The sequence below is a fragment of the Heteronotia binoei genome, chromosome 6, assembly GCF_032191835.1.
Source record: "Heteronotia binoei isolate CCM8104 ecotype False Entrance Well chromosome 6, APGP_CSIRO_Hbin_v1, whole genome shotgun sequence".
Lineage (NCBI taxonomy): Eukaryota > Metazoa > Chordata > Lepidosauria > Squamata > Gekkonidae > Heteronotia > Heteronotia binoei.
This window is the reverse complement of record NC_083228.1, coordinates 102,719,421-102,741,493: the sequence shown is the minus strand read 5'-3', so window position 1 is coordinate 102,741,493 and position 22,073 is coordinate 102,719,421. Positions and strand designations below refer to the sequence as shown.

The 22,073-nt window shown below is 43.4% G+C and overlaps 1 protein-coding gene across 7 annotated transcripts in view; it reads left to right on the top strand.

Moving 5' to 3' along the window:
• Nucleotides 1–22,073, top strand: part of TRIP12 (thyroid hormone receptor interactor 12) — a 112,327-nt gene that overhangs the window by 21,673 nt on the left and 68,581 nt on the right. For all 7 annotated transcript variants that reach the window (XM_060242272.1, XM_060242270.1, XM_060242269.1 and 4 more), the window contains exon 2: nt 17,245–17,391. In XM_060242272.1, coding sequence (XP_060098255.1) covers nt 17,294–17,391 — 98 coding nt within the window. In that variant the 5' untranslated portion in view covers nt 17,245–17,293. The remainder of the gene's footprint in view (nt 1–17,244; nt 17,392–22,073) is intronic.

Genomic DNA, 22,073 nt, shown 5'->3' with positions numbered 1-22,073 from the left:
ATTGCGCAGTATCCAGCCCAGCCGCGGCGGGTCATCAGCATGGCTGCGGCGAGCATCAGCAAGACAGGGGTGCCAGCCTTTTCAGCGTGACCGGCCCGTTCTGCTCGGCGGGAAGCAGTGGCGCTCCAGCCCGCCCCTTGTCTACGCAGAGCTCGCACATGCACACTTGCGCACTAGTGCTGGTCACAGGGAGATGCAGGGGCGGGCCGGATGTTTTTACCTTTTATTTGGTGTGTGGAAAGTGTGCGGAAGAGGGGGTAGTCTTATACGGCGGGTATATAACAAACTATATTTTGAGTGGAAATGTTGGGGGGGGGGTCGTCTTATACGCCCAGTATCGCGCAGTATCCAGCCCGGCCGCGGCGGGTCATCAGCGTGGCTGCGGCGAGCATCAGCAGCAAGACAGGGGTGCCAGCCTTTTCAGCATGACCGGCCCGTTCTGCTCGGCGGGAAGCAGCGGCGCTCCGGCCCGCCCCTTGTCTACGCAGAGCTCGCACTTGCGCACTAGTGCCGGTCACAGGGAGATGTAGGGGTGGGCCGGATGTTCTTTTACCTTTTATTTGGTGTGTGGAAGGTGTGCGGGGGTAGTCTTATACGGTGAGTATATAACAAACTATATTTTGAGTGGAAATGTTGGGGGGGTCGTCTTATACGCCCAGTCGTCTTATACGCCGGCAAATACGGTATATCTTAACAGACGATTATTAATTGTCTAGTTTTTTTCTCTTCTATCTTCTCTTCCTCATCTTTTTCCTGTAAGATGCTGAAATCAGGGATTCTTAAACAGTGTTCCATGGTGTACTTCCAGGGATTCCCTGCAGTTATGACCACAATAATTAGGGGAAGATACTGAGAGCTAGTTTGACATAGTGGCAAAATATAGGAACTAGACCAGGGATGTTGAACTCATTTGTTACGAGGGCTTTGTGGAGTTGGGCCAAGCATGTCATAAATGTAAATGCCAGGTAGCAGAGAAACTTTTTATAAAGGATACAAACACAAAGATTTTTTTAAACTTAAAATACAAACATGCTTAAAACTCTTGCAATATTTTGTTTAAAATGGAAAGGTAGGGAAAATAGTAAGATTTGGCAATGCAGTTTTTAAAATAAAACATCAAGAAAAAGCTCAAGGATCATAGAATCTAAAAATATAAAATGCTGAGGCTAGGAAAACATGAAAGCTCCCCCCCCCCCCAGTCTACTCAGATTGGCAGTGGCTCTCCAGTGTAATATCCCTCCTTGGCTGTGGGTTTCCGGGTTAGAGCACTCACTGAGCACCAGTTCTCAGGTCCATTCAGCAGAGACAAGCTTAATGATCTCAAAGTATCAGTCTTTTATTAGCAAGGAGACAACTCCATCAAGCAGCTGGAAAGTGTAACTACTTGAGCTTCACTCCATTGAAATACAGTGCAGCACAGACAAAGTTGCAAGGAAAACACAGAATAGATTTTCCATTAAGGTTTCTGGGCCGAGATAGACTTAAGAACATAAGAACATAAGAGAAGCCATGTTGGATCAGGCCAACGGCCCATCAAGTCCAATACTTTGTGTCACACAGTGGCAAAAAAATTTATATACACACATACACTGTGGCTAATAGCCACTGATGGACCTGTGCTCCATATTTTTATCTAAACCCTTCTTGAAGGTGGCTATACTTGTGGCCGCCACCACCTCCTGTGGCAGTGAATTCCACATGTTAATCACCCTTTGGGTGAAGAAGTACTTCCTTTTATCCGTTTTAACCTGTCTGCTCAGCAATTTCATCGAATGCCCACGAGTTCTTGTATTGTGAGAATGGGAGAAAAGTACTTCTTTCTCTACTTTCTCCATCCCATGCATTATCTTGTAAACCTCTATCATGTCACCCTGCAGTCGACGTTTCTCCAAGCTAAAGAGTCCCAAGCGCTTCAACCTTTCTTCATAGGGAAAGTGCTCCAGCCCTTTAATCATTCTAGTTGCCCTTCTCTGGACTTTCTCCAATGCTATAATATCCTTTTTGAGGTGCGGCGACCAGAACTGCACACAGTACTCCAAATGAGACCGCACCATCGATTTATACAGGGGCATTATGATACTGGCTGATTTGTTTTCAATTCCCTTCCTAATAATTCGCAGAATGGCGTTGGCCTTTTTTATTGCAAACGCACACTGTCTTGACATTTTCAGTGAGTTATCTACCACGACCCCAAGATCTCTCTCTTGGTCAGTCTCTGCCAGTTCACACCCCGTCAACTTGTATTTGTAGCTGGGATTCTTGGCCCCAATGTGCATTACTTTGCACTTGGCCACATTGAACCGCATCTGCCACGTTGACGCCCACTCACCCAGCCTCAACAGATCCCTTTGGAGTTCCTCACAATTCTCTCTGGTTCTCACCACCCTGAACAATTTAGTGTCATCCGCAAACTTGGCCACTTCACTGCTCACTCCCAACTCTAAATCATTTATGAACAAGTTAAAGAGCATGGGACCCAGTACCGAGCCCTGCGGCACCCCACTGCTTACCGTCCTCCACTGCAAAGACTGCCCATTTATACTCACTCTCTGCTTCCTATTACTCAGCCAGTTTTTGATCCACAAGAGGACCTGTCCTTTTACTCCATGACTCTCAAGCTTTCTAAGGAGCCTTTGATGAGGAACTTTATCAAAAGCTTTCTGGAAGTCAAGGTAAACAACATCTATTGGGTCTCCTTTGTCCACATGTTTGTTCACCCCCTCAAAGAAATGTAACAGGTTAGTGAGGCAAGATCTTCCCTTGCAGAACCCATGCTGAGTCTTCCTCAATAACCCGTGTTCATCAATGTGCCTACTCATTCTGTCCTTGATAATGCTTTCTACCAACTTTCCCGGTATTGAAGTCAGACTGACTGGCCTGTAATTTCCCGGATCTCCTCTGGAACCCTTTTTAAAGATGGGGGTGACATTTGCTACCTTCCAGTCCTCAGGAACGGAGGCAGATTTCAATGAAAGATTACAGATTTTTGTTAGAAGATCCACAAGTTCAACTTGGAGTTCTTTCAGAACTCTCGGATGTATGCCATCCGGACCTGGTGACTTATTAGTTTTTAATTTGTCTATCAGTTGTAGGACCTCCTCTTTTGTCACCTCAATCTGACTCAGGTCTTTCAATACCCCTTCCAAAATTAGTGGTTCTGGGGCGGGCAAAAAGTTCTCATCTTCCACAGTGAAGACGGAGGCAAAAAATTCATTTAGCTTCTCAGCCATTTCCCTATCCTCCTTCAGTAATTCTTTTACCCCATGGTCATCCAAGGGCCCCACTGCCTCCTATATTTGAAGAAAGTTTTATTATTGGTCTTTATGTTTTTTGCAATATGCTCCTCATAGTCCCTTTTTGCCTGCCTGATCACAGTCTTGCATTTGATTTGCCACAGCCTGTGTTCCCTTTTACTAATCTCACTTGGACTGGTTTTCCACCGCTTAAAGGAGTCCTTCTTACCTTTTACAGCTTCCATTACTTTGTTTGTTAACCACGCAGGCCTTTTCTTATGCCTGTTTGTGCCTTTCCTAACTTGTGGTATGTATTTTATCTGAGCTTCTAGGATTATAGTTTTAAATAGAGATCTTAAATAGACTTACATAGAGATCTTAATGGAAAATCCATTCCATGTTTTCTTTGCAATTTTGCAAGCCCAGAAGAGCTTCCTCCTGAAGTGGGCAAAGACAAGGCAGAAGGAGCTGGGGACTTTGGCAGTTATTGAGCTTCAAAGTGTGAGAACAGGAGGAGGGGGTAGAAAAGAACTGTGGGCCTGCCCTTGGGTTTTTGCCTGTGGGCCTCACTGAACCAGTTTGGTGTAGTGGTTAAGTGTGTGGACTCTTATCTGGGATAACTGGGTTTGATTCCCCACTCCTCCACTTGCAGCTGCTGGAATGACCTTGGGTTAGCCATAGCTCTTGTAGGAGTTGTCCTTGAAAGGGCAGCTTCTGGGAGAGCTTTCTCCCTAGGAGGCGGAGGACATCTTGGGTGCTTTCCCACCGTCCAATCAGGGAGGCAGGAATCAAAACTTCCTCTTCCTGTGGCTGTGGGGAACCACCCATCTTCAGTTCCTTTCCTGCCTCGACAGGGAGAGCATGTGCTTAGGATAGGTCCTATCCCTTTAAGTGCCTTTCCTTTCAAAAAAAAAAAAAAAGATCTTTCTTCCTCCTTCCTTCTATTCATCTTACCAAGCTTTCTCTGCTGCTTCTTTGGATCCTTATTCACCTGCCAATACTTCTTCCTTGCTTCTTTGCTTCTTGGCTTCTCTGCTCCTGGGGATTCTCGAATCCCCCCCCCCCCCGAAGCCGCGGCGCGGAACAGATGGCGCGCAGGGCAAAGGACGCTTGCCCCAACGAGGACTCGGCTGCCTGCGCATCGCGCGGGACCGAGAGGCCGCTTCCCGGAGCCGGCATGACCACGGGGCTTGCCGCGGCTGCCGGCAACGTGCCCTGTAGGGGCAGAACAGGGAGAAGATCCGAAGAGGAGCGAGCGGAGCGGAAGCGGCGCTGGTCGTCCTCGGCAGCAGAGGAGACTTCCTCCTCAGAGCGCCGCCCTGGCCACGAGGGCCATTTTGAAAAGCGCAAACGCGCACGGAAGGACGGGGACCAGCAACTGAGCAGCCTCCAGGGGCGGGGAACCCCCCATGCCAACCTCCAGGCGGGAGATTTCGACACCTTCTAGGTGCAGCCGCAGCAGGAGGCCACGCAGACCCTCCAGCCCCAGACGGGCTTGGGTAATGTACCCATGATGGGACCTTCTCTGTTTTTCTGATTTCCTAGAATCAATCAGGCAGATTGTAGGAGCTGCAGTTGAGGCAGCCACCCTCAAGAGGCCAAGGCCCTCTAGCCCACCCTCTCCTCCCGGGTCCCCCTCACCCAAAAGGTCTAGGGAACGGGGCTCCCATTACAGGGTCACCAGAGACTCCATAGCCGGTGACTCCCTGGAGGGCGAGAGATCCCAGTACTGGGATCACTCAGATGAGTCAGAACAGGGGGAAAGGGAGGAGGGCGAACTCATATCGGATGAGATAGAGGGTACGACTGTACCAGAACCCTCCTCACGCTTCTTCAGGGCAGAGGAGTTCCAATCCCTCTTACCCAAAGTGCTGGCTGCTCTGGACCTCCAAGGGTCGCCAGAGGACCAGGAGGTTGTCAACCCCCTGACTAGCCCCAGGAACATACCCAAGGGGAACTCAGAGTTCTTCCCCAGGCACCGACCCTCTGACAGGATCTTCCCTTTCCAGAGTTCTTCGAGCGCCAGCTAAGAGCCGAATGGGCAAAACCAAGTACCAGCAGGCAGGTTCCCAACTCTTTTAAGAAGCTATATGAGCTACCTGCCTTTGCTAATAACTTACTGCAGGTTCCCCTGGTTGATGCACCTGTGGCAGATCTACAGTCCCAGGGTCTACTAGCAGAAGATGCAGAGTTCCCCACTTATGGCACAAGGTATTCCTTTAGCAAGGACTTGCTCCAGACACTGCTACATGAGCAAGCCTCAGCCCTTTACGCCAGAAATTTTCTGTCTTTAGCTCATCCCATTTGGGGAATTTGAAAGCCAGAATTCTGTGGAACCTCAGGGAATGGTAGTCCCGCATGGGCAGGCAAGGTTCCTTTGTCTCTGAACCTCCCCCCCTACCCTAAGGAAAATCTAACATCTAGACTTGAATGTCTCTTAAAACAGAGAGATCTGGCTTTATTAGGTTTAAAGGTAACAAGGGCGCCTTTTCCCTTGACTAAATAAGAAAACATACAAGCAATGACTTGGACTACAATTAGACCAGGCCATTTCTCCAGGTGAGGCCTGGAGATCTCCTGGAATCCCAGCAAGGGTTCCAGCCTGCAGAGTTAGTTTTCTCTGCAGGGGAATGGGAGCTTGATGTAATATATTTAGGTTAACCCTTTAAAGATGCCAGCATCAAGTACCTGAGAAAGAGAGATTGAACTAGTTTTTATTCATTCAAAGCATTTATAGCAAAATGTAAGAAACTGACCAGTTTTTAACTTTCAAATTGGCTGAATGAAAATCTGTGAAACTCCCAAGTTCATCTTTCTCTCTCTTGCTTATAAAGTCAGGAAATATTTATTTCCTCAGTTCTATGAAATTTAAATGGTATAGCCTCTGAGCTTGTACAGAGTGCCTGCAGATTAGCCCAAATAGAACTGGCTAAAATATGCAAATGCTCAGCACTCCTGCCATCAGGAAGAAATGCTAATTGTTCTCCCTCTTGCTCAATGGAAATCTGTAGCAGTAAAGATTTGATAAGCAACTAAGGCAAAGGAATAGAATTTTAAATGCATTGCCCTGAGAAATTAAATTTTTGTTTATCTCAGGTCTCCTTAAGGTACAAGCAACTCAGTGTCTTTGAGAGAAAGCCTCATTTTCTTATAGACCTATAACTAGCCAGTGGCAAGAGGAACCACAGTTTTTGGTTTGCCACCATTCTTGTACAGAACTTGTCCCAATATCTTCCAGTGGATGGCTGGCTAGGAAAGTTTTTCTTGCAGAGCCTCAGAAAAGATCAAATTCAGTGTTTGTAATATAAGAGGTGTTGCCTCTCCTTCTCAAAGGTCACAGTAACACAAGACAGCTAACCTCAAATGGGCAAGTTTGTCATTTAAATCTGAAAGTACAGAAAGTAGAACCTCCAGCTGCAGGAGTAGCAACAACTAATGTAGTACTGATTGGCAAATCTCATGCAGACCCTCTTGAATTAAACTCAGCCAAATTCAGCTTGAGTTAAAGAAACTGGAAAGAGTTACAATTTTGAGTCCCACCCAGGCAGAAAGCTCATTATTCTCCTCCTCCACCTTTCCTTTGTAAAAACTTATCAGGGTCAGATAAGAGTACTGGCCAAATCCATTGTGTCTGTTTTTAGCCTTTGTTAAGGTAAGCATTCACCTAATCCAAGAGGGAAAGAATTTTGGTTTGTCTGTTCAAACCTTCCCCTCCTTTCACATCTGGAGGGGGGGGAGGGTGGAAATAGTGTGGAAATACAGTTGAGGTATTTTTTGTGCTATTTTGAATTCTCATCTTCTGATTTTGGGTCTAAAAAGATATAATTTCAAAAGTTGTTCATTACCAAACTTTTTTTTTTTAATATTGCAGTCTCTCACAGAGACAGCCTCTTCCCAGCCAGAGAAATACCTGGATGGAAGATGTGCATACTACTTTGTTTTTTGTAAGGTTGCCTGTCTCCAGGTGGGACTCTCCGGTTGGGGGGCAACCCTCAACGAGATCCCAACACAGGGCCAGTGGTCGACCAGGGAATCGAACCTCCCAATCAACCTACTAGAGCTTCGGGCAGTTCGCCTAGCCCTCCTACACTTCCAGGACCAGGTCTCAGGCCAACACGTCCTAGTGCGAACGGACAACATAGCAGCGAAGGCCTACTTAAACAATCAAGGGGGGTCCAGGTCCAGCTCCCTCTACAGGGAGGCCGGAAAACTGTTCGGCTGGGCAGAACTTCATCTGAAGTCAATAAGAGCAGAACACATCAAGGGGGCGCACAACGTGCAGGCGGACTGGCTCAGTCGAGAGAGCATCCAGGCAGGGGAGTGGTCTCTCAACAGGACTATATTCCTACAGATAGTGGATCACTTCGGCCCGCCAACCCTGGACCTCTTCGCATCTCCGCAGAATCACCAGCTGCCCCGGTTCTTCACAAGGTACTTTCACAGTCAGGCGGAGGCCACAGACGCCCTAACATCCCCGTGGCCTCAAGGTCTCCTGTATGCCTTCCCGCCAATCCCGGTCATCCCAAAAGCTCTCAGAAGGATCAGGTCGCTGGGGGCAGAAGTCATCTTAGTTGCGCCCTGGTGGCCTCGGCGTCCCTGGTTCTCTTCAATCCAGCAGATGTCGGCGGAGCAACCCCTCCACCTACCAACCGGGCCGGACATGCTGCTGCAGGGACCAGTGTGGCACCCCCGCCCAGAATGGCTGAGATTGACCGCGTGGAGGTTGAGAGGAGATCGCTACTAGACCTAGGGTACACCAGCGAAGTGACGAATACCATCTTAGCATCCAGAAAGGAATCCACGACGCGGATCTACAACATGTCTTGGAAAGCCTTCCACAGGTGGTGCCGGAGAAAGAGTGTGGATCCATTACACCCTACTGTTCCCAGGGTGCTACAATTCCTTCAGGATGGGCTACAGTCCGGCCTAAAGCCAGCCACCCTCAAACGCCAGATCGCGGCACAGTCATCAGTACTTCAGCAGGTGGATGGTGTATCCCTGTCGTCTCACCCTCACATCCGACGGTTCCTTAGAGGGGCTTCCTTAAGCTCCCCACCGCAGACCCATCGGTTCCCGACCTGGAGGCTGAACCCAGTGCTGACCGCCCTAACAGGTCCACCCTTCGAACCGCTCATGCAAGTGCCCTTAAAGATGCTTCGCATGAAGACGATTTTCCTGGTGGCAATAACATCGGCCAGAAGGGTCTCCGAGTTAGGAGCTCTATCTGCTAGGAAGGAGCTATGCGTGTTCCACAAGGACAAAGTCGTACTCTACCCGGATCCTACCTTCCAACCAAAGGTGTCATCCAGATTCCACCAAAATCAAGAGATCAACCTACCATCCTTTTGTCCGGATCCCAGACACCCCAAGGAACGAACCTGGCACACCCTGGACGTGCGCAGGGCGATCAAAGTCTACCTGATTAGAACAGAGTCACTACGTAAGTCAGACTCTATGTTCATCAATATCTCTGCACCCAGATTGGGGCAAAAGATGTCCAAGTCGGCCATTAGTCATGCCATTAAGCAGTGCATAGCGGAGGCCTACAAGGCCTTGCACCTCGAGGTTCCGCCTGGGATCACAGCACACTCGACCAGAAGCGCAGCCGCCAACGCAGCCTTCAGCAGGAACGCCTCAGTCGAGGAAGTGTGTAAGGCAGCTACGTGGTCGTCAATCTCCACCTTCGTTCAACACTACAAGCTGAACTCTTACGCGTCGGCGGATGCGGCCTTCGGTAGACGAATCTTACAGCATGTACTGCCTGAGTAGGGCGATCCCTCCCTAAGTAACCTACTGCTCTAGGAGCACCCAAGATGTCCTCCGCCTCCTAGGGAGAACGACCCTTGGCACTTACCGTGAGGGGTCCTTCTCCTAGGAGGAAAGGAGGACATCTTGCCCTCCCATCTATCGCCCTACCTCGGGCAGCTGAATTCTCCACTGTACCTAACTACATCTCTACCAACATTTGATGGCCTTCGGGCCTGTTCCCTACTTTTCCTATCAATAAAGTTTATACCTTCGTCGATCGCCCATCTCCTTTATGGGCACCGACAGACTAATAGTTGTTGTTGTTTCACTTGTTAGAAGTTTTTATTTTTATAGATACAGTTAACGTTATACTGCTGCTCGGAGTCACCCGAACTGAAGATGGGTGGTTCCCCACAGCCACAGGAAGAGGAAGTTTTGATTCCTGCCTCCCTGATTGGACGGTGGGAAAGCACCCAAGATGTCCTCCTTTCCTCCTAGGAGAAGGACCCCTCACGGTAAGTGCCAAGGGTCGTTCTCAGCCCCACCCACATCACAGGGTGTCTGTTGTAGGGGAAGGAGATAAAGGAGATTGTAAGCTGCTCTGAGACTCTGATTCAGAGAGAGGGGAAGGGTATAAATTTGGTCTTAAATTTAACAACTCTCATCTAGATGCATAGTATCTTTGCGCACATATTTATATGTTATTAAATTTGACTTGTTAGGCTACCCTTGCCCGCGAGCAGGGTTCAGGGCGGCTTACATGAATGAATATACAACAATACAGAAATTAAAACAGCATTCAGATACATAGAACCAGAAAAAAAATGTAATGTCCCAGATGGAAACAAATTTCCAGTACCTGCTTGCCCCCTGAGTAAGTAAGATGGTGGGAGGGAGAGGACAGGATGTGAGAGTGCCAGACCATTGCTGTCCTCAACCAGGTATCTGGCAGAACATCTCTGCCTTGCAAACCTTAGGAATGGTAGCAAATCCCATAGGGCATGGTTGTCCTCAGGTAGAGAATTCCCCCAGACAGGCCAAAAAGAATCTGGCCCTAGTCAGTGACAGCCAGATCTCTTGAGCTAGGGACCACCAGAAGGTTCTTGTTTCCAGATTGTAATGCTCTTCCCAGGGCATATTGAGAGAGGCAGTCACAAAGATTTGTAGGTCCCTGACTGGTAAGGACCTTGAAGGTCAAAACCAGGACCTTGAGCCGGAACTGGTGTTCCACCAGAAGCCAGTGCAACTTGTGCAGCCCAGGTTGTATGTGTACTCTGCAGCCACTTCTGGAGCACTTGGCGCTCCCAGGTCATGTGCAAGGGTAGGCCTGTACAGAGCAGTCTATCTTGGAAGTGTCAGTTGCATGGATTGATTACCAGGGCTAAGTCAGGGCAAGACAGGTAGGGAGCCAGTTGCTTAACATGGTGCAGTTGGAAAAACATCAGTTTGGCAACCTTGATGACCTGGGCCTCTATAGACAAGGTGGTGCTTTAACCACCCAACCATGGCCTCCAAACCCTTGCCTAAATTCACAGGAGTGGCATCTGGCCAGCCATCAACAGAAATAGCTAGGTGTCACTGGCATAGTATTATTATTTTAAATTTATTAATTGCCTCATCCCGAGCTCTAGGCGATGTACAACAAAAGGTACACATAAAATCAATAAAACCAGTAATTTAAAACACTTGCAACCCAATGAACATACAGTATGCTGTAATTCTGCTTTCCACGTAATAGGAGCAGTTCCCCCTATAAGTGGAGGGGGAGGGGGGGCCACCCCACCCCAGCAGCCGTTGCTGTCCTCAAATAAAAGCCTGGTGGAAATCTGCTTTGCAGGCCCTGTGCAATTGTAAAAGATCCTGCAGGGCCGTGGTGTCTTCCGGCAGAGAGTTCCACCAGGTTGGGGCCAAGACTGAAAAAGTCCTGGCCCTCTTTGAGGGCAGCCGGACCTCTTTAGGACCGGTGATCACCAGTAGTTATTGATGACATCCAAGCACCAAACTCCGCACCAGCTGAGTGAGGGGCACATGTAGTTGTTAAATAATATCGGAGAGGAATGCCCCTGAAGAACCCCTCATTCTAGTGGGTACTATAGGGCTTTTGTATGTATCGTGATAATGAATATTAAGTACTTTTAACTACTTAAGGCGCTATATAAATGCTAAATATTTTTCTTCAGCAAGTGTTGATGATTGCTGAATTAAAACTCATTTCTTTCTGTATGCTGTTACTCACAGTAAACATATAAGGTAAAAGGAGACTATTTCTTGGTTTGCACATGCCTTAATACATTTCTGTATCTTGGGACATCACTATTCATGCAAGCAGGCTAGACAGAGAATTTAGTTTTAATTCAGAATGCCAGCAAGTAGCATCTGGCATGGTATAAGGAAGTATGGTGGTCCACAAATGAAAACAAAACTTGGACCCACAGTGCTAAAAAGTTTAGGAATATCACATGTAATATTTGATTACTCAAGAGAATCTTCTATTCTAGCTAAATATTACGTTATTTGACTGATCTCCACACATAATATCTTAGTTTGAAGTCTTTAGCTGCACTGCGCTAAAAAGATGGATACAAAACCAAAGGCAAGCTCTCACAGTCTGACACAGATGGAGTTTTTGTGTGTGACACCTGGGACTGAAAGCTGGCACAGACAGATTGCAAACAGGATAATGATGTTGTTTTCTAAACATGTTCACAGAAGTTACTGTCCTACAGTTTGTTTTGCTATCCCAACTACCCATATGTGATTTAAGTGTGCCCTCCCCCATTAAAAAAAACTTTGAATTGAACATATGCATTAGAGTTCTTATTTTGAACAGTTAGATTCGTGTTGAAGATGGTCTGATCTCTGAACATACAGGTTTGACTTTATACTTAGGTGTATTCTATTCGGCCTTCAGAAAACCCATATACTTTGGTTCGGATGGGATTTGCATTTGATGCATATGGCTGTCTAAAAGTATGGTTGACCAGCAAGGGGAGGCTACTTATGTCCTGGAGAAAGGAGCATGAAGGAATGACTAAACCTCAGGATGATCATGATTTATGGGCTGTGTGCTTCTCTGCTGTACCTAAAACAGATTAATAGCCCTTGTAGTTTGAAGATGACTGTTGTGGAAGAGTGAGTGAGAAACTGGTTGACAAGTTGTGAAGAAGTTTTTGAACCCACGGACCTCTGCTGAACTTGTTCACTTTAGCATTGCAAAATGAAAACCCATATATGCTCATGTTTTAGTAGTTATATGGTCATATTTGGCCTTGTCTTAACCTTGGCTAGCTGTTTTTTTTTTTAAGCAGACTTTGTCATTTCTCCTCTCTGCTCCCAAAACTTCATTTGAGATATCTGGCTTATGCACCTGTTTATAAATACCACGTGTATTGTGCTTATCTAACTCTAGCATAAATCAAAGAAGTATATGCAAGGAGGACTCCTTCTTGAAAGAGCTGCTTTTGCAGAAGGTAGATGTAGGAGTGTAACTAAAACATGAATAGAAAAATAGAACGTATTATTTTGGATAATTTAGCTATTTGTGATGGAGTAAATGTGCTAGGACATTAACCAGAATATGAAAACCTGTTGCTAAAAAGTAGAATCTTCATAGCATTGAACATGACTGGAATTAAGAGCAACCTAACACAGAATAGTAAAAGCACTGTGTGTTTCCACTGGGGGAGAGCCATTTATAGTCTGAAATACTTTAAGGGCACACATGCTTTTGAGTGGCAGTCGACTATCACATGATAGGGAAGTGTCAAGAAGGTCTGTATGTCTTGCTTGTGAGCTTCATAAGGGCATCTAGAGGACCACTGGTAGAGGAAGAATTGGAATTAAACAATTGTTCTGATCTTGCAAATTCAAGCAGTCAATCCTGTGCTTAAAGGATGGATTTTTCACTCTTTGTGCTTGAGTTTGCATACTAAAATGTGTTCATGCTCTATAATTGCTAAAAGGTGCATGTGCAGAATTTTAAATTTTGAATGTAGTGGCCAAAAATGGAGTAAGGCATGATCCAGGAGTCATGACTAAGACATGATCCAGGAGACATGACTAAGAACGTATGAACATATGAAGCTGCCTTATACTGAATCAGACCCTCGGTCCATCAAAGTCAGTATTGTCTTCTCAGACTGGCAGCGGCTCTCCAGGGTCTCAAGCTGAGGTTTTTCACACCTACTTGCCTGGACCCTTTTTTGGAGATGCCAGGGATTGAACCTGGGACCTTCTGCTTCCCAAGCAGATGCTCTACCACTGAGACCACAACAGCTAACACATCTAGCAAGGAAAGCCAGAATCACAGTCAAATGGTGAGTCTGGGCAATGGTGAGTTCAATATATTGTGCTTAAGAAATTTTGGTTAGCTTAGCTCAGTGTTACATTCAGTATGGCTACAAATTAAATAAGGTGCATCTCTGTGGGCCCTTTGTAGCATCTGAAAGGCATAAATATTTGTTTCATTATTGCTTATATTCTCTATAATATTTCATGTGACTCTGAATTTTCAATTTGTTACCTACTTCATGGGGACAGTGAAGACTGGCATCTGATTTGAAGCAGTAGAACAAAGTTTGAGTCCAGTGGCACCTTTAAGACTAACAGTTTTTTATCTATGGTGTAAGCTTTGTCAAACGTTTATACCACAAACGTTTATACCGTAGATAAAGATTTGTTGGTCTTAAAGGTGCCACTGGACTCATACTTTGTTCATCTAATTTGAAGACTTCTGTGCAAGGAGTTCTTCTCTCTTTGCCACAACTCAGAGGATAATCCAACTACATTTTGTTCACAAAACGAACAGGATTAGGATAAAATAAATACTACATGCCAGGGCTTGGAGCTCTGTTAGGCGTGAACCAGCCTGAAAATAGTACTGGTTTGGAAGGAGCCAATAACTGATGTAGGTTTTCCCTTTATTGAGCCTTGGGATGTTTTTTATTAGGTACTTGGCCCATTGCTAGAATTTTATGAGTTCTGCATGCTTGGAATAATGTACCAGTTGAAATTTCTAACAGCCATTTCAGTTTGTTTTTAAAACCATGTTTCTAGTTCATATTGTTCCCTACTGGTGTTTAATATTGCATATGCAGTGTTTCCCTGTGCTGCAGGGAAGTAACACACATTCTTAGTGTTAACAAAAGCCTTTGAACTGTCACTGTGTAGCTAATGACACAGACCACTTGAAGGCAATAAAATTGCACAGATGTCAGATGGCATAGCTGCTTCCACATAGGTATAATATGTTAAGTACAAAATTTTTCCTGAGTTTTATTTATTTGTGTGTGTGCTTGTGGTGTTTTTTTTCCTGCTTGTATATGGTATTGGTTTTCTACGATTCTTCATTTCTTAGTTTTGAGTTCTGTTGCAGCTCCCTTTTTGTTTGTTTCCAATTTTAATGAAGATTCATGAACCTCATAATAGGTTGCAGTTAGATGCATTTTTGTGTTTTCTGTATGCTTGTCTATTCATTGAGTCTGTAATTGTATTAAATACTACTTGAGTTTTATGAAACAAGGCTTAAGCAAAACTAATTCTGTACAATGGAGCTTCTGTTAAACCCCTTGGAATGTAAGTGCATGTTTCATAATATTTCAAGGCTCTTCTATACACTTGATTGTAGCTTTGGAACAAAACTGGGTGTGAATAATTCTAAAACTTTCTTGACACTATGCTGTTACATTTAGCTAGTAAAATGATGGGGCCATTCATTTCTAGTGGGCTGACCTAACAGAAAAATTTAGTCTTCTTAGATGAAAGTGCATTTAAAAAGCCAATCTTTTTGTGTTTGAGTTTTCCCCAAATTTTACTTGGAAGGTATTTCACCCCAACAAGGAGAAATATACATACAGATTATTTGACTAGAAACTGGAGCAACTATGGTCAGAACAGATTTTCGTTAATGTTCACTTTGTATACAAATGTGAATAACGATGTCTGATTCTGGGGATTTAGAACTGGTTATTAATAATCTGTTTTTGGAATTATTTTTGGCTGATTTGTGAGAGAAATTGTAATTATATCTAGAGCTATTCTCAATTTTTCTGTGATAGCTCTGTGATGCTGGTACTAACTTGATCTAGTATATGTACCATGCTAGTATATATACCAGTCAAAGTGGAATTTTGTTACATATTATGCAATTATATATTGTTATGTTAACTTCCTCAGTTCCCTGTGCTTGTGACATATTCTGTAGCTATCTGAGATGCACTAAACCACAAAGGAATGTAAAATTGTTCTTAGTTCTTCTTAATGTCGTTTCATTGTTGTACATCTTTCCCTTCACTTCTGTCTAGAACTGTTGCCAAAGAAATGAAGCTTTCATCACTCAGGCTAAGACATCTCTATGCTAACTTTAAATTTCCAGGCTCAGTAACATCCCCTTTGCTCTTTTCTCCAAAGCATTTCACTAGAATGATCTGCCGTTTATTTGTATATCCCTGCTTGTGTTTTTTACTTATCCACTTTCACTTACTTCAGCAATCCCAAGGTCTACTGCTAGTTAAAATGACTGTACTATGTTCTTTTTGAATGGTCTTGTACTTTATGGAAAAGAAAGGTCCCCTGTGCAAGCACCAGTCGTTTCCAACTCTGGGGTGACGTTGCTTTCACAATGTTTTCACGGCAGGCTTTTTATGGGGTGGTTTGCCATTGCCTTCCCCAGTCATTTACACTTCTGTACCCAAAAAGCTGGGTACTCATTTTACCGACTTTGGAAGGATGGAAGGCTGAGTCAACCTCAAGTCGGGTAACTGAAAACCCAGCTTCCACCGGGGATTGAACTCAGCTCATGAGCAGAGTTTAGGACTGTAGTACTACAGCTTCAACACTCTGTGCCACGGGGCTCCTCTTGTACTTTATATACCACTGTTATTTCAAATTCCTTCTCCAACCCCGCTCCTTCTGTTTTTAACAATAAAAAGTTTGGTGGTTCCTTAAGATTTGTTTCCTGCTTAAGCATTTACAGAGTAGAACCAGCTTCTACCAAAGTTTATGCTGGATTTCAATCTTGTTCGGTTTTGCTGTAACATGCTGCCAATTCTATACCTCCAGAATGCTACCTGTGAAATTTAAAACTTCATCCCTATTTTCATATAGCAGCACATCTTCAACTATTGTTGTTTCTTACTTTCTCCCCCTCCCCAACCTGAAATCTTAATTTTAAGGACTTGTCTGTTCATATTGGTATGGAATGAACTAGATATAGTCTAAATTTGGATTAAGATTGCATTTTCTTACCTGAGCACCAGGTAAAGAAAGTAAGTTTAATTGAAGTTGTTCCAGTCTTCAGTGCCTTAAATATGAATTAACATAACTTACACAGTGTGAGGTATAGTTTTCTGAGATTGGAAATTATATAATAATCAGATTTGAGTAGTGTGCGTGGTAGTAAAAAAATGTGAATTCTGTGCTGGGTATAATTAGGAAAGGGATTGAAAACAAGACAGCAAATATTGTTATGCCCCTGTATAGATCTGTGGTGCAGCCTCATTTGGAATACTGTGGGCTGTTCTGGTCACCATATCTCAAAAATGGCACTGCAGAGCTAGAAAAAGCACAGTAGAGGGGCAACCAAGATGATTAAAGGGGTTGGAGGAGCAACTTTTCTGTGAGTCTGATTTCTCATTTTAGAAAACAGATCACTAGGGGGGAGGGACATAACTTAGGTTTGTAAAATTATGCAAGTGAACTTTTTCACCCTCGCCAAAATTCTAGAACTTGGTGGCAGCCAGTGAAATTGAGAAGCAGCAAATTTAGTATAGATAAAAGGAAATACTTCTTTACTCATCATAGTAGCGTCCCCAATACTGGAGCTAATACAAGAAGTCAATGGTTTTAACTCATTTAAGATACTCAGTTCTGTGTTATTTTTTTCACCTGAAGATGACTTGTACTTCTTGGTTTCTGCCTCCAGAGACCCTGAAACTAATCCTGTTCCCTTTGGGTTAATATACTTTGCATTGATGTGGTCTGTCCACCTCTTTCTCTTTATATGTTTGAAGCAGTTGCAGGAACTTGTGCTCTGTAAAATACTGAATGTTAAAATTGTCTTTAACTGACAAGCCAAACTTAGCTTTATTTAGGACTTTTCCTTCCTTCTCATGTGAACTGTAAAATAGACCTGAATTTTTGTTGGAAGCCTGTGTGATGAGCAGTTGAAAATGTCTGACTTGTGTATGATCATGTTCATGGCAGTTGTGCAGTTCCCCATAGTTCTTCCTTTGTTTACTAATGTAAATATGCTTTTGTCTTTCAGTGAATGGTAGTGTCTAGAAAGGGTATGTCCCTTCAGGAGAGAGGTGCCAATGTCCAACCGGCCTAATAACAGTCCAGGGGGGTCACTGCGACGTTCACAAAGGAACACTGTCGGGACCCAACCGCAAGACGACGCAGTAGGAGGAAGGTATGGCTGTATGTCTTGTCAGTGCATTACCAAACATAAACATTAGATTATGCTATTCAAAACAAAACAGGGCAGCACTTTGTTTGGGCAAGATAACTGTACTTTCTTCAAATTTATTAATTAGTATCTCTGAGACATCTGGTTTACCTTCAGCATGAATTTAAAATTGTTAGGAGAGATTAAAGTTAATGGCATTTTAAACATCCAGTTATTAATGTCAGAACTTTGTAGTACTTGTTAGGGTACATAATGAAATTCTAGAGCTGAAGATACACTTGGAAATTACTAGTTCAGGCCATTGCTATAATTTTTTTTTGGAATAGCAATGCAAATCCAAGGTTCTTAGGTAACAAGCACTCCCTTCTGAAATCCATGTTGTTTTCATCTTTGGGTGCCACTAGTAATAAAGAGTAAGTAACGTGGAATTCACTGCCATTTCCTGCATAGACAGCTTCAGGAGAGTATTAGATAAACATATGGAGCAGAGGTCCATCAGTGGCTATTAGTTGTAAATTAGAGATGGAACACTGTCTAGGACAGTGATGCAGTATATTCTTGGTACTTGGGGGGCAACAGTGGGAGGACTTCTGAAGTCTGGCCCCGCTGGTGGACTTCTTGATGGAACATGATTTTTGACCACTGTGTGATATAGAGTGTTGAACTGGATGGCCCATTGGCTTGATCCAATGTTGCTTCTCTTATATTGGCAACAACATGTGCTTGTGTTTTCCTTTGATTCTACTGATTTCCAGCCAATCTCATTTGGAGACAAGGCACAGAGAGCCACAGTTCTCTTTCCCTTTCTCTTTTGTTCTTTGCAACTTCAGAGTGCTTTTGTTCTCTGCAACTTCCTGTGGCTGGGAAAATAGAGAGTTGGAGAGGCACCTTGTTCAGGGGCTCATAGAATTTGTTGCCTTAGCACAATTTGTTAGAGGTTCTTTACATGACAGGTAACACTCAATCTTCTGCAATTTTGGTGTCATTTGGTTGAAAAACAGCCACTCAGAACCTCCTGAAAAATTCTCCATAAGAAATAATGGCAGACTGATGGCTAGGGTAGGGGTGGGTGGGAGAGAATTGTGCCAAGAAAGCCGCTTCCACTTTGTGAAAGGAAACAAACAGACCACTACAAGGAAGGGTGGCAAAGGAAAGGTAAGAAGTTTTTGTCAGTTGGTCACTGTAAAGTAGGAACATGCACACAGGGATTTTTAACACCCTGGCCAGTCAGAGCTTTCATAGTAGGCTGCTGCTTGACCACCATTTTAGAAATCAGTAGGGAGAAGTACAGTTGCTGAAAGAATCACCTACTTTGGGAGGGGGGTTCTGTAAAGTTAAACCCCCTTTGTTCAGTGTTCTTGAATAGAAAGGGTCCTTAGATTACAGGGAGTACTGTGCTCTGTGCAGATTTGGTGCCATTACCTTTATAAACAGCTACTACATGCTATGATATCCCCATTGAAAATTATGGCCCCCAACTCTGGAACCACACAGATTTAAATCTTGAACCAGTAATTTTCTGAACTAGTAATGTCCTATCTGAAAATAAGCAATTGAAGTAAAAATGCCACCACTAAACTAAAGCCGAATTCTGAAATTATAATAGCATTTTTCTTGGTGTACACCTTTAGAACTTACGTGGAGTCTAACAACTACAGTGCATCCCAACAGAAACAAAATGTCATATCAATTTTATTTATATCCCGCCCTCCCCGCCGAAGCAGGCTCAGGGTGGCCACTGATTTCAGCCACTGATAAAGTCAGCTACTGAAGCTTGCTGGTTTGTTTAAAAAAAAAAATCAGAAATGAGACTTGAAAAATATGCTTGATCTTAAATTGCCAGAATATTTGTTACGAGACATAATCAACAAGCATCCGTCAGGTTTAAGACTGAAACTGCAAATAATAATTGAAATAAAAACAAGTTATGAATTTACCTAATTGACTGTGCAGGTAAAAAAAAGAAGATAAAACAATATCTTAAAAGTAGAAGGGAAACTAATAACTGGTCTGATATGGAACTATCAAGAAATGTAATTGAGGTGCCCTGTTGAACTCTGTAAACAAGAGTTAAATTTGATTGAGATAGATGACTGGACAACTATGTCCACAGGATATCATGCACAATAGTGTTCTAAAATTAACGTGTCAGGTTTTCAGTGACTTTTTATTCTTACATTTAAACCGTGTAAAGAAACTACATAACAAACCTTAAAAAAAGTTTTACAAGTAATATTCCAATGAGAACAATTTCTGTGTAAGCTTTTAATTTATTTGAATATAACACTCTTGATTTGCTTTGTTTCCTAATTGTTCCCCTAATGTTGGGACAATAAAAGAGCTTGGTGGAGGGCTACAATTTTTTTAAACTTAATAAATACGCTAAATCAGATCATGCTGTTATTGAAAACCCATCTCACTGCTTTGAAAACCTTAATACTTTGGGGATATATTAGTAGCTGACCTTTGGTAGTATGTCCTTTAACATTCTGCAGATCTTTTGGCTGTACAATAGATAATTTTGGTCCCCTGCCTTGTTACACCCACACCTTGTTATGTCCCTTGCATTCTGCTAGCCTGGTCATTTCTAGCATTTGAAGTCAGTTTTCATTCTACAGTTCTGAAAGTTAGAACTCTATTTAAATTAATTTATAGCTAATTTTGAGTTTTTTGTTGTATTGCATATTCCACACTATATTTTATCAATCACATGACCTGATCTTTCATTTGTGTATTGGTAACTTAATAGGAAACATAAGAGAAATCACATTGGATCAGGCCAATGACCCATCCAGTCCAACACTCTGTGTCACACAGTGGCCAAAAAACCAGGTGCCATCAGGAGGTGCATAAGTGGGGCCAGGACACTAGAAGCCCTCCCACTGTTGCCCCCCCCCCAGCACCAAGAATACTGCCCCAGACAGAGAGTCTCAACAATACACTGTGGCTAATAGCCACTGATGGACCTCTGCTCCATGTGTTTATCAAATCCCCTCTTTTTAGTCACAAACATGTTTTCAGCTGCAGGTTTCAAAACTAGATTCTGTGTTGCATATCTGAAACTAAAGGAATGAGTACTATGGGGCTGTTCTTAACATATATTTGGGATTTTGATTCTAGCCAACATTTCTCTTTGATCTAGCATTATCTATGTTCTGTACCTGAAACAGGGAGCTTTCAGCTATTTGAACACTTCCAGGGAGGCTATAGAAATAAGCTTTTGCAGCGTGCTGATGGGTTCCATTTGTCAGTTGTGAAAGGATTATAGGTGATTGTGGGTTTACCTAAGGGAAGAGTTCTATCTTTAAGGTCAAATATTTGATCTTCAAGGTGGAATATTAAATTAGTTTATTTGAAAGTTCCAGAAGGTAGAACTACTTTAGTCTGCTTTGTGGCTGGTCATAGAGACAAGGAGTCCTGGGGAACAGCGAGAAGGAAAGAAAACTTCGCAACAACATAAAATAACACTTTCTTGCATTACAATACTTTTTAATGCCTGGGAGAAGGGACCAAATAGGTTTAACTGAGCGATAATCTTCCACACTTTCAGTACTCCCTGATCATTAGTGTTAGTTGGCTGCTTTGTAAGTTTAATGGTAGTGCAACATAAAATGTCTTGAAACCAAAATAATTATGAGTTAAAATATTTACAACCTTCTTTTTGATTTGATTCCAAGGCAGCTGTTGATTAGAGGCCATGTAAATAAAACATTAAAAGTGATAACTGAATAAAATGGCAGATCAATAAATCTAATGGCAGCAGCACTGTGTTTTCAGCCACTGAAGCACCCAGTAACTGTTTTGGCTTGTTGCCTCAACACTGATGAAAGGTGGATGACAAACATCTCTAGGGAGGGAATTCTGTAGCATATCTCTCTACAGAATAACTCTGTTCTTTGTAACTGCCCACTGTACTTGAATCATCAAGTGCACACAGAGCAGGCTTTGAGGAAGCTTTTGTGTTCATCCTTAAGGTATCTGATCCCAGGCTGTTTACAGTCCTAAACATTAAAGCCAGCACTTAAACTGTTGTGATCTGGTGAAGATGTTGAAAAACAGGTGTTGCATTTTCCAGACAGTATGACATGGTAAGAACGCAAGAAAGATGAAGTCCAAATCTCTTGAAATGTCTGGGCAATTTTCTTAGATTGGCACATTTATTTACCAAATTTATATTTTGCCTTCCTGCCCAATCGGGATGCACATTACATCATAAATCTAATCTAGATGACACCAAGGTGTGAGTTACAATGGTTAGGCTGCTTTTCTCCAGTTCAGAGCACAGCTAGTGAATAAGCTAAATTGGTAAAATATACTCGTTTTTGCTGCTACCTGGTTGTCAAATTGTAGCAATGAGTCCAGCAGTTCACTTCAGTTGGCTAGTTGTTCACTCTTAACTCTAGTTCAGAACCTCAGCTACCATTCCAAGGGAGAGAAATGAGCATACAGGAAAAGCTGCACTCAGTATGACCTCAGACACTATGTAGGAGATTAATATGAATCCTGTGATATGCAAGTCAGTGGCTATAGGTCAGAACACTGGCTTCCAATATAGTGTTCTGGAATTGCCCTCCAGGGTGAACTAGAACCATTGCAAAACAATAACAGGAAGGTGAACCAAAATGATACCCTGGTTGGTGACACCAAAAGCCTCTAAAATGTAGCCAGAAATATATTTTGAGGCT